General features: G+C 41.9%; 1 protein-coding gene across 4 annotated transcripts in view; it reads left to right on the top strand.

Moving 5' to 3' along the window:
* The window catches only part of LOC139409159 (CUGBP Elav-like family member 5), a 251,431-nt gene extending 239,753 nt beyond the window's left edge, over positions 1–11,678 (top strand). For all 4 annotated transcript variants that reach the window (XM_071153936.1, XM_071153935.1, XM_071153934.1 and 1 more), the window contains 5 exons: positions 2,350–2,556; positions 7,816–7,908; positions 8,817–8,960; positions 10,491–10,655; positions 11,389–11,678. In XM_071153936.1, the coding sequence (XP_071010037.1) occupies positions 2,350–2,556; positions 7,816–7,908; positions 8,817–8,960; positions 10,491–10,618 (572 nt within the window). In that variant the 3' untranslated portion in view covers positions 10,619–10,655; positions 11,389–11,678. The remainder of the gene's footprint in view (positions 1–2,349; positions 2,557–7,815; positions 7,909–8,816; positions 8,961–10,490; positions 10,656–11,388) is intronic.
* Positions 11,679–13,186: the final 1,508 nt, after the last annotated feature.

Here is a 13,186-nt window from a genome sequence, read left to right as displayed (position 1 = left end):
GAGTAGCATTCATTATTAAGTGTGCTTGCTGAAAGCAAGGCACAACTTTAGAAATGGTTTATACTTAATAGTAATAATAACTATTATTATTATTCGCCTCCCATTGCCACCTGTAGGGCCAAAACCGTTAAAGCTACCGACACCAAAATAACTTTAAAACATGCAGACTGGCACTGATGCTTTAAAAAAAATCATACATCAGCATTTCAGGTGCTATAGACTTGAATGGGAAAAACTCTGGTCGCAACTAGTCTTCAACCGTTTAAGCTAGAAACGCCATTCAAACTCAAATGTGCAGACTGGTCTATAATAGTGTGCTTGTATACAGCTTTTTGATACCATGTATACTTTTTGAACTATAACCGTTTAAGATGTGCATAAAAGCTCCATAGATTTCGAAGGCAAAATTTGGATACACCACAAACTGACTCAACATAGATGGCTTCAACACAGCTTTTTGCTTCCGTTTCTACTTCAAAAATTATAAAGCTTGTTGTATCCCCATTCCTTTCAATGTTGGAACGCAGGCTTCAACATTCTAAACTGAAATCGTTGCTACGACACTTTCAGAATGTATCCCCATTAATTTTGAGAGGTTAAAAACACTTTTATTATACTATTATTATTATTATTATAATTATTATTTAGGGAAAACCCATTGATACCAGGGTCTCATTCCCAAGGGTGCCCTGATCATAGTAATTCATTCTATGGCTTATGATGATATAGTATTCACTCTAGTCTACTAAACTAGCCCACTATAACCCACTATAACAACTATACAGCTACAAACCACCCCAAAATATGTCACTATAACTAACCCATAGCCTATGAAACCACTATTACTACCAGTACTACTACTGCAATTACTACTACTACTACTATTATTTTACAACCATAAATACTATTTTTCTAGTTTGAAGCTGTAGTCGCTCACATTACACTTGGACATGACTCCCTGCAGCTGTGTCTCCTCCATGATCCACTGGGCTCTCTCTGGCGCCAAACGTCCCCAACGAGCATCATCTCCCACCCTGTGACTTTTAGAATCTCCTTTCTCTGGGCTCTTATCACACGTGTGCTGCGTCTGCCTGCTGACCCTGAAGCACAAGGCGGCCGCGGCCCACTGCTAAGCCTTGGAAAATGAATTTCCCTGATGATGGAGAGGCTGCATTATGGCGCGGTACAATAGAGTGCGTGTGGTCGGCCAGACTGGCTGTCTGAACCCTCAGAACGGGGAGCAGCAGTCTCCTGGGCCCCGCCAGAGAATGGGCCAGAGCTGCAGTCTAATTCATCACAGTTCTGCAGGAAACAAGCAAATGCAGGGAGCTTAAAAAAAGGAAATGGTGCAAAAGACACAACAGCTCTCGCCGGGACCCGGGCAATTCCCCTGGTCACAGCGGTTGGCTGCATGAGTGTCAGGCTCCCCACTGCTTAAACTGTGCTCCGAGTGCGTGGGTAGTCTCAGGCTGACATGGCTCTGTGCAGGTTTTTCTGTGTGTGAGCCACAGCCTATTTACCAAGGCATTAGCATTACTCCCAGCCATGCAGCATAGCATACCCACCGTATGTATCCATCCCTATGTGGACTTTTCTTTAGGGGCTCTTTACCGAGGCGGACAAATTGCTATGATGGCATGCCTGAGGGTTTCCGTGACAACCGGCCTTTCTGTCCAATCCCGTCTTGGCTCCAGATTGAAAGGTGGTCCCCAGGGGGCCCGTTTCTCAGCGAGGGCTGATGCTCTACCACGGAGCAGCCTTTCAAAGTAGCCATCATCCATAGTGAGATCCTCCTCAAATGGACTCATTCACATTCCGCCCAAGATTGCACACTTTCAACAAGAGGCTGGTTTAAAATTCATCGAACTAGAGAGGAGCATCCAATTCTATTCTAACCGTAAAACATCCTGCAACCGTGTGTGTGTGTGTGTGTGTGTGTGTGTGTGTGTGTGTGTGTTATGTGCTCATGGTGTGCCAAGCTATCTGATCTTTTTCATGATATATAAAGAGAGTAGGCTACCCGCGTCCACACTGAGTAAATGTTTCACTGTATTCTCCCCTATCTCGTCAGAATCTTACTGGAGTTGCATAGTGGTTTCATCATCCCGCTCGCACTCGGAGCCAGCAGGCTATCGCACAAACACTACAGACAGGCTCATTTTTCACAGGTTGACTTCCCAGTCATCCAGCGGGATGTGTCACCACCAGCGCCTGCTATGTGACAGTTTCGTGTAGGAATCCTGTCTTTGTGATGGAGAGGATGTGTAGCGAGCAAAAGTGTGTGTGTGTGTGTGTGTGTGTGTGTGTGTTCGATAGTCTGTAAAAGTAGAAATGTCCTTGTCTCGGCAGGTCTTAGCTCTCCACCAGCCAACATCACCACTCCCAGCATCGTCACTCCCATCGTCAACGGCTTCACGGGCATCCCCCACCATCAGCCCAACGGACATCCCGCCGTGGAGACCATGTACAGCAACGGCCTGCCGTCCTACTCCACCCAGAGCCCCACCGCTGCAGACACCCTCCAGCAAGCCTTCACCGGAGTACAGCAATACACAGGTAGGCCTTATGTACACACTGAGATTAAGACCTCAAGGCTCATACCAAACTGAGGTGCAGTAAATTCATATGATGCATTTTTTGTAGTATGGTAATGAAACCCTACACTACTTTCTTACAACACATGTGCTATTTTATCTCTACTAGTTAACATTATGTAAGGGATAATCACCGAGGGGCTATGCGTTCTATGTGAAAATAATGAACGACGTGGAAGGTGTGTTCTACGACGCCTTAGCGAGTTGATTATCCCTTTTATACCATGGCTATAATGTAACACATTTGCCACTAGGAATGTGTTCATTTGCCTGTAGAAATGTGTTCAACATCTACTGAAGTAGCTAGCAAGTTTAAGCCAAACAAACAGACTCGCTAGTTTAGCTAACCAAACCACAGATAGGTCAATGAGCTTTAGTTGTAATTTTTTTTTGACCAAACCATCAGTTCTAGCTTGCTATTATGAAAATCGAATTCAACAATGCCAATAATGTTTTCAATTTGGCTCAAACAAAACAGGTAAGAATTAATTATAGCCATTGAATTCTACCATGCTGTTCATTATAGGGAAATAATGCACGCTCTAGAATGCCCTTCAAGCAAATCAGAAACTAGTATTCAACAATATCATGGTGTAATTAAGCAAAAGGCACAAGGGGGCGTGGTATATGGCCAATATACCATGGCTAAGGGCTGTTCTTATGCACTATGCAACGCCAACCCCGAGGTGCTTATTGCTATTATAAACTGGTTACCAACATAATTAGAGCAGTAAAAATAAATGTTTTGTCATATCCGCGGAATACGGTTATAGATACAGCCAATCAGCATTCAGGGCTCGAACCACCCAGTTTATAATGCAGATTATACCATGGAATTGTTTAATACTTGTTTCTTATTGTTGTGAAGGGAATACTAGGGCGCTCATCATTTCCGTATAAGGCATGGTATATTGGCACGGAAGAATTCAGGGGCTATAGTTCATTCTTACATGTTCTGAAAACATTGGTATTGTTAAATTCGATTTTCATAATGGCAAACTGATGGTTTGGTTAGCTAAACTAGTAAGAGTTTGATCTGTTACCATTGGCAACTACTGTAGCGATCTAGTGAACTTGCTCGCTACTTCAGTGGATGTTGAACAACACATTTCTAGCGTGTAGTGCAACACACCTTCCACGTAGTTCGTTATTTTCCATAGAACGCATAGCCCCTCGTTGATTATCCCTTACATGCTACATTTAAGTGATAATGCCAGAGAAAGCGGTGTTTGGGGGATATATTGCACGGTCTTTGGAGGCATTATCACTTTTATACAACAGGTTACTAACATATTCAAATAATGATTGACATATTCTCATAAAAAAACATGATTTTGATGAATATATTCATACAATTTCGTCCTTCCACGAGATATAGTCCCGACACAAATGTAGGGTTGCTACCCAAGCAGGCTGGTCGTTCGTTCTATTGGTTCGGTTGATAGACCGATGGACCTATGGACCCAGTCGGTCAGTCTTGTTGTTCTGTATCTATGGACCCAGTCATTAAGTCTTGTTGTTCTGTATCTATGGACCCAGTCGGTCAGTCTTGTTGTTCTGTATCTATGGACCCAGTCGGTCAGTCTTGTTGTTCTGTATCTATGGACCCAGTCGGTCAGTCTTGTTGTTCTGTATCTATTGACCCAGTCGGTCAGTCTTGTTGTTCTGTATCTATGGACCCAGTCGTTAAGTCTTGTTGTTCTGTATCTATGGACCCAGTCGGTCAGTCTTGTTGTTCTGTATCTATGGACCCAGTCGTTAAGTCTTGTTGTTCTGTATCTATGGACCCAGTCGTTAAGTCTTGTTGTTCTGTATCTATGGACCCAGTCGGTCAGTCTTGTTGTTCTGTATCTATGGACCCAGTCGTTAAGTCTTGTTGTTCTGTATCTATGGACCCACTCGTTAAGTCTTGTTGTTCTGTATCTATGGACCCAGTAATTAAGTCTTGTTGTTCTGTATCTATGGACCTAGTCATTAAGTCTTGTTGTTCTGTATCTATGGACCCAGTCATTAAGTCTTGTTGTTCTGTATCTATGGACCCAGTCATTAAGTCTTGTTGTTCTGTATCTATGGACCCAGTCATTAAGTCTTGTTGTTCTGTATCTATGGACCCAGTCATTAAGTCTTGTTGTTCTGTATCTATGGACCCAGTCGGTCAGTCTTGTTGTTCTGTATCTATTGACCCAGTTGTTCAGTCTTGTTGTTCTGTATCTATTGACCCAGTCGTTCAGTCTTGTTGTTCTGTATCTATGGACCCAGTCGTTAAGTCTTGTTGTTCTGTATCTATGGACCCAGTCATTAAATCTTGTTGTTCTGTATCTATGGACCCAGTCAGTCAGTCTTGTTGTTCTGTATCTATGGACCCAGTCGGTCAGTCTTGTTGTTCTGTATCTATTGACCCAGTCGTTCAGTCTTGTTGTTCTGTATCTATGGACCCAGTCATTAAGTCTTGTTGTTCTGTATCTATGGACCCAGTCGGTCAGTCTTGTTGTTCTGTATCTATTGACCCAGTCGGTCAGTCTTGTTGTTCTGTATCTATTGACCCAGTCATTAAGTCTTGTTGTTCTGTATCCATTGACCCAGTCGGTCAGTCTTGTTGTTCTGTATCTATGGACCCAGTCGGTCAGTCTTGTTGTTCTGTATCTATTGACCCAGTCGGTCAGTCTTGTTGTTCTGTATCTATGAACCCAGTCGGTCAGTCTTGTTGTTCTGTATCTATTGACCCAGTCGGTCAGTCTTGTTGTTCTGTATCTATGGACCCAGTCGGTCAGTCTTGTTGTTCTGTATCTATTGACCCAGTCGGTCAGTCTTGTTGTTCTGTATCTATTGACCCAGTCGGTCAGTCTTGTTGTTCTGTATCTATGGACCCAGTCGTTAAGTCTTGTTGTTCTGTATCTATGGACCCAGTCGTTAAGTCTTGTTGTTCTGTATCTATGGACCCAGTAATTAAGTCTTGTTGTTCTGTATCTATGGACCTAGTCATTAAGTCTTGTTGTTCTGTATCTATGGACCCAGTCATTAAGTCTTGTTGTTCTGTATCTATGGACCCAGTCATTAAGTCTTGTTGTTCTGTATCTATGGACCCAGTCATTAAGTCTTGTTGTTCTGTATCTATGGACCCAGTCATTAAGTCTTGTTGTTCTGTATCTATGGACCCAGTCATTAAGTCTTGTTGTTCTGTATCTATGGACCCAGTCATTAAGTCTTGTTGTTCTGTATCTATGGACCCAGTCATTAAGTCTTGTTGTTCTGTATCTATGGACCCAGTCATTAAGTCTTGTTGTTCTGTATCTATGGACCCAGTCGTTAAGTCATGTTCTGTATCTATTGACCCAGTCGGTCAGTCTTGTTGTTCTATATCTATGGACCCAGTCATTAAGTCTTGTTGTTCTGTATCTTTGGACCCAGTCGTTAAGTCATGTTCTGTATCTATGGACCCAGTCATTAAGTCTTGTTGTTCTGTATCTATGGACCCAGTCATTAAGTCTTGTTGTTCTGTATCTATGGACCCAGTCATTAAGTCATGTTGTTCTGTATCTATGGACCCAGTCGTTCAGTCTTGTTGTTCTGTATCTATTGACCCAGTCGTTCAGTCTTGTTGTTCTGTATCTATGGACCCAGTTGTTAAGTCATGTTCTGTATCTATGGACCCAGTCATTAAGTCTTGTTGTTCTGTATCTATGGACCCAGTTGGTCAGTCTTGTTGTTCTGTATCTATTGACCCAGTCTTTAAGTCATGTTCTGTATCTATTGACCCAGTCGTTAAGTCTTGTTGTTCTGTATCTATGGACCCAGTTGGTCAGTCTTGTTGTTCTGTATCTATTGACCCAGTCGGTCAGTCTTGTTGTTCTGTATCTATGGACCCAGTCGGTCAGTCTTGTTGTTCTGTATCTATGGACCCAGTCGGTCAGTATTGTTGTTCTGTATCTATGGACCCAGTCGGTCAGTCTTGTTGTTCTGTATCTATTGACCCAGTCGGTCAGTCTTGTTGTTCTGTATCTATGGACCCAGTCGGTCAGTCTTGTTGTTCTGTATCTATGGACCCAGTCATTAAGTCATGTTCTGTATCTATAGACCCAGTCATTAAGTCTTGTTGTTCTGTATCTATGGACCCAGTCGGTCAGTCTTGTTGTTCTGTATCTATGGACCCAGTCGGTCAGTCTTGTTGTTCTGTATCTATTGACCCAGTCGGTCAGTCTTGTTGTTCTGTATCTATGGACCCAGTCGGTCAGTCTTGTTGTTCTGTATCTATGGACCCAGTTGTTTGTTCTAAATGCCATACTGGCTGGCAACTTTCCTATTCCTTGCTTGCTAGCTAGCCAACTACGGCTAATTTACAGTCACATCAAACAGTGCAGCCAGAATAACAGCAAAGTAGCTGCATTTGCGTTTGTTAAAGCTGCTTTCTGGTGACATTTGGATACATCCATAACAATTATGTGCGATTTCACCTGGCATAGAAACTGTGCTCTCTTGTCAGGACACTGTTGTTCAGAGGAACTAGCCAACAACACAGCTAACGCCAATCATTTTTAACTGACGCTGGAAAGACTGCAACCTAGCTGTATTTTGTTTCATTTGGCCTGTTTTCTACTCGTATTTCTTTGTATGTATCCATAGAAATGATGCCAGCTGATTCATGATTTCGAGTGGCTGTGAAAATCTGCCTGTCTGTCTTGTCCCGACTCCAGACACTTTCATTACTATGGGACAGCTGGAGATCGAATTTCAATATTATTGAAACAATGTTGCAAATGTCAGAGAGACAGACAGCAAGGTTTATACAAATCTCAGCTGTTGAAAACTAATTGCTAGTCTAAAAGAAATGGGAGATAATGTCTAAATGCTTTTTATAGTGGAGATCAAGTTTATAAATTGTCTGGCTGGGCTGATAAGACAGTGGATTGCGCAGTGAGATGGAACAGATTAAACGTCATAGCTTTAGCCGGTGGTAACTTGTGGAATAGACACCCGCTGGAATGCGGTTTTAACCAATCAACATCCAGAATTATACCCACCCGTTGTATAATGAATGACAAACTGCAATACTGTAACTGAAAGCATACAGCACAACTGACCAACTATAATAAAGATTACTATAATAAAGATTGTTATAAATATTTACACAAATAGTTTGAGTATTCAGTGATGACCAAACCTACAGCAGCGCTGACATGAACACCCTTGTTTCTCTCTGTGTTTCCCCTTCAATGTGTTGTAGCTATCTACCCAGCTGGCACACTGACTCCCATAGGCCAGACACTGCCTCAGCCATCACAGGTCATCCAGCAGCAGCAACAGAGAGAAGGTGAGGGTGAGAGAACAATATTACTAACACTCTTTTACAACTATTGTACTACACTATTATAAATGGTTAAATATTCACTGTTAATTGCTTCATTGCAATTATTGTCTTTCAGATTTTGGCATTACACTTTCCTGGTAATGTTGTCGAGGTGTTATAATGCAGTGATTACATGTTCCCTTTTTAGAAAGTGTTACATAGTACTCTAGCTGTGTGAAGGTATTATCTGGGGGGAAAGAAAAGTAATCAAGCATCGTCATCTTAGCATCTTTGGATGTGATGCAGTCTAGCAGGATTGACTTTAGCTTTAACCTTTTCCAAAATGTAGACAACATAGAGATTACATTTGAGCATCTAATGGTTGATTGCGTTGTGTAATCCATTGACTGGTTTCAAACACATTTATAGGTCACATCTCAATCTGCTTAGTTGATTGTCCTACACAGCATTATGATGACAACCGTGTGTAAAGGTCATTTTGGTTTCACTCTTTCTAAGTCATTACCAATCAGCTTTTCCTCAAAGACATATGCATTTATTATTATGTCGGCCTTTGTCTTGATTAAAGGTTGAGAGGTTTTACTAGATTAGATGCTCGAATAGAGGTGTAATGCTCCCCGCTCCACGAAAACACATCATCAAGTCGCCACCTCAGTGATGTCATGCCGCCACACCGTGCAAAATCAAATCAAAGTTGGAAAATTCACAATTTGTATTTGTGGTGGTAAACACAGCGTTGTTATTATTTCAAGATAATGTTACCGAACTCCTAACAAATGTATTTCTTTGCCACTCCATTAGTCGTGCCCCTCAGATCTGTTCCCTGGCCAAATGAGAAGCCACGGGTCTGCAGGCAGCGGTAAATAAAGCAGTAAATAGGTCTGATTGTGGTTGCCATGGTTTCTGTGTGTTCGCAGGGCCCGAGGGCTGTAACCTGTTCATCTACCACCTGCCACAGGAGTTTGGAGATAATGAACTCATGCAGATGTTTCTGCCTTTCGGGAGCGTCATCTCCTCCAAGGTCTTCATGGACCGAGCCACCAACCAGAGCAAATGCTTCGGTGAGTTTTGTAATGGAGCCATAGTACAGTAGGTCATAGAGAGAAGGTCTATGTTTGTTCTATCGATCAATCTATTATCTTAAATATCATTTTCATGTATCGCAAACAAGGTGATCTGTACTTAAATATTTACATTTTTATATATTATCATGATAGTATGATTCCTGTGCTATTTCAACTAAATGTAACTTTTACATTAAACAAGTTGGTAGCCTATATTTCCCTTCTTATCTTACTAAGGATGTCCTTTGAGTTTGAAAAGCTTTTAGCTATTTTGTTCACAGCCAATCTTGGGAATACCATGTATGTAGTCACAGTCCCTGTGCCACTGTAATACTGTGTGGATGTGAAATTGACCTGAAAACTCATGTGAGGGCTTCTGCTGTATCAGCATCCAGATCACCGCTCTGTTACCCGCACTACTTCCCAATACCCAGGGCGCACTGGGGCTGATTCACACGCCAACCTGGCCCTGGTCCCACTTGGCTCTGCCAACCCACAGACCAGACCTGCCTTTGGGCTTGAAAAAAAAGTGGGGATGAAGGGAGGGGGGAGAAAAAATGAGGGTAAGGTAAAGGACAATTATAGATCAACATTTGTTTTCAATTCAGGGAGCCGCACATCCCTGGGCAAAATTGATTGCCGCCTCTCATGGGGGACTTAATAACATATAAATTTGCAGTATTGACTAATACACTATGCATTTACAATGTAATGTTAGGTCTGGGGACTGGGCTGCTCTGTAGGGTAATTAATGTAGAAGGCAGGGAGAGGGATAAACCCAGACTGATGGTGCTGGGAGAAAAGCTGACATTAAGAGCTCCCCTTAAACCTGCTTTACGTCCACATCCTTCCCTGTTATTCGTGGCAGGGCCAGCCTAGGGCACCCCTCTCATCCTCTCTGCCTCCCTCTGTCCCCCGTAACCCATCCCCCTAATGGGACAGTGTAGGCAGACACCTCCCCTCCCAGGTGTCAGGGGACCTGGGGAGGCTCCTGCTGTTTTTCCATGGGTCATCGACTGTTCCTAATGACACTATAGACGCTGGGGAGTGCATCAACCGGAGCCACACTCCACTGCAGTTTCTGGTCATTGACTTTCAAGGCTTTATTTTTACAGTTGATGGAAACAGGATGCTCAGCATGAGTTTGGACTTGAGTGTCTGGCGCCGTACGCATGTGCTTCTGCGTCGGCCTGTCTCTGTGTTCACCTGTGTGGGTTCTGCTTCTCTGTGCAAGTGGAACAGCCACAATGGCATGCTCATTGATAGTGTTTGTACAAAGCTACATTAAGAAGCAAAATGGTTCAAATGACAGAAAATGCTAAATATTGTTCCAAATATTACTTTGGTTCCCATCAAAATTATCCCTTTGATATAATCTGAAATAGTCCATGCATAATGCGAGTGCATTGAATGAAATCTTTTATTTGTTTCCTCATAATTGAAGTCATTGGAAACCTATTTGGCGACATTTCCATATTGACCGTTTTAGCTTTTAGGCTAATACACTTTTCCTGTCTTTTCTCCTAGGGTTTGTGAGCTTCGACAACCCAGCTAGCGCACAGGCAGCTATTCAAGCCATGAACGGCTTTCAGATTGGAATGAAGAGGTTGAAAGTCCAGTTAAAACGACCGAAGGATGCCAGCCGCCCTTACTGACACAACCTAGCCCTCAGTGTTCACTGCAACAGCACAGGTAAGCCCAGTGGACTTTCTTATAGACTCAGACTTATAGAGTGCCTGTCACCTAGAAATAGGATATCTGTCATCATGATAGACAAAGATAGATTGATTTGCAAATGTGGGCTGGCTTTCTCCAAACTATCACACTGATATCATGGGCATAATTTAACTATTTTTTTAAAAAGCTGTAAAATCTGTTCATCAAGAAACATCAAACATTCAAATAAAAGCAAGCTAGATCTAATCATGGCTTTGTTGGATTCTAGCTTGAAACATACTTCTTCATGTTACCATACTAGAACTTATTGATTACTTTACATGCATAAGGAATATATATGTTGGGGTCAATGGAGGGCGAATAGGAAGGTGGTGTATGGAAAGTTACTGAGTGAGACAAGGGGAAGTGCAGAAAGTTTATATTCTGTTCAAACATGCTATTGTTGAATATCAATGATCTTAAGGAGGGAGGCAAAGGGCAACAGTCTAGTTTCAGTTCCTGATAAGGCAGGCCAGCTGTGAAACTAGGGAGGAGCGAGGAATTTGGCTCGAGGTCAAGTCAACGGATGAAGTGAGAAAAACCTAGATGTGTAAGGAGCTGACCATGCCCAGTAGGACGTTATAAATACATGTGCTTGTGTAATCATACCTTGTCTTTGTAGCTGTATGACCCGGTATGGTTTAATACATCTAGCTTGAGCTTTCTTCAGAGTCCAAATGAACCTAACAATTTGCTCTCTATTTTTTAGGTTTTGAGGACAACTGAAGATATCTTGGAGTTCAACTTTTTTTCTTTGAAAACAAAAATTATGTTTAAAAAAAATCCACACAAGGAATTTTCGAAGACATATCAGCATTTACTTATGAAGAAGACGTAGGCTATTGCAATGATGAAGAGATTGAAGAAGGTGTGAAGGAGTTGGCAGCAGCTACACCGAAGGACTTCAACGCAACAAACGGCACAGTGCAAGAAATACAAGAGAAGTAAAAAAAAAAAAAAAAAACTGAAAAAAGATGTGAAACTTTTCTTGTTGAGACTTGAATTGTTAATTAAGCAACAAACAAACAAAAAAGCAGCAACAACAAATAGATTTCTATATACGTATTATATACACATATATATAAAGAAAGAGGCGCTTGTGGCTTTTACTATACTGGATAAATGAGGGTTAACACTTGAAGATCAAGAAAAACAGTGGAAAAAAAGAAGCTATTCTGTCCTACTGATGGACTTTCTTTCTCTTTCCCTCTTTCTCTTATTCTCTCACCATCTCTCAGCAAGCGCCAGACTATGACTTTCTGGGGTCACTGAGGTTTCCATTAGCTACAGTACAACTGAAAATCTTTCACCCCTAAGGGACCAAAGGACCAAACATTTTTATTGCTCTCAACAGTAATATAATATAGTATTAATGATACTAATACTACAAACTACTACTAATAATGTTACAAGTTAAAACTTAAGAAGAAACTTACTAGCTTCAGGTTGGAGCAGGAAAAGGGGTTTTTCTTTTATTTTCCTTTTACATTTATAGCTACCGGGTTTGAGAATATTAAAAAATCTTAAAAAAAATAAAAAATAAAAAAAAGTATTTTAAAAGCTATACTATTTTAGTGGACGTAGAATATGTGGATTAGAGATTGTGTTGGGCATGTTCAGATCTGCTGTTAGCAGTCATCATTCCAAATCTGGACTCATCATCTTGGACATATCTCTCTAGTAACTTCTCTGTGTTGAAGGAACAAAGCAACTCTGAGTAGCTGCTCATAAAGCGCCACACTGTAGTGCCAAAAGATATCCCGGAAATTGTGTCAAACCAAACATTCAAGACATACAGTGTATTGAACAATATTTTCAATCTTCTGCTGTTTCTAGTCCCCCTGTCAGCGCACTGCGTTCCATTGTGATGTATTATCATTGTAGACCACCATCTTTTTTTATTGCAGAAAAAGGCATTCCGTGTCAGGAAAAAGCGAGGCAGAGTCATTAAAGCACTGATAATACAGATAATCTGACCATAAAGCACAGCTGTAAAAGTGCCACCCGGTAGTGTGGATACGGAGCAGTAAAGAAGCTCAACATCTTTAACTGGTTAATAAAATATACAAATTACCCTGACAATGGTTATAAAATTGCCAACCAAGCGTTGCAGTGCCTACTGGGTCCTGCCCCCTACCGCTGCCAGCTTTCTCCAGCTGCTCTCTGCAGGGGGGGGGGGGGGGGGGGGGGCTCCCTGCTCAAGCACATCTCTTTTAATAGGGACCATCAGTTTATGGGGACCTGAGACCTAACTCGCAAAATAATTAGGATAATGCTAATATTGATCAGGTGGAGAGCAGCACTGCGGGGCACGAGATACACAATCAATTACACATTGGCATTTCGAATGAATTGACTGACTGACAGAGTTCATTTTTCACACTGCGCCTTTCATGATAAATGCAGCAGCACCTTACCCCCTTCTCTCACTGCTTCAGGGAGGGCCTAGATTGACACACATGTGCTGTGGGCCTGTTTGTGACTGCGAGACAGAATGCTATACTTTT

This window comes from Oncorhynchus clarkii, chromosome 5 (assembly GCF_045791955.1).
Source record: "Oncorhynchus clarkii lewisi isolate Uvic-CL-2024 chromosome 5, UVic_Ocla_1.0, whole genome shotgun sequence".
In the NCBI taxonomy this organism is placed as follows: Eukaryota; Metazoa; Chordata; class Actinopteri; order Salmoniformes; family Salmonidae; genus Oncorhynchus; species Oncorhynchus clarkii.
This window is presented reverse-complemented; position numbering and strand designations above follow the sequence as displayed.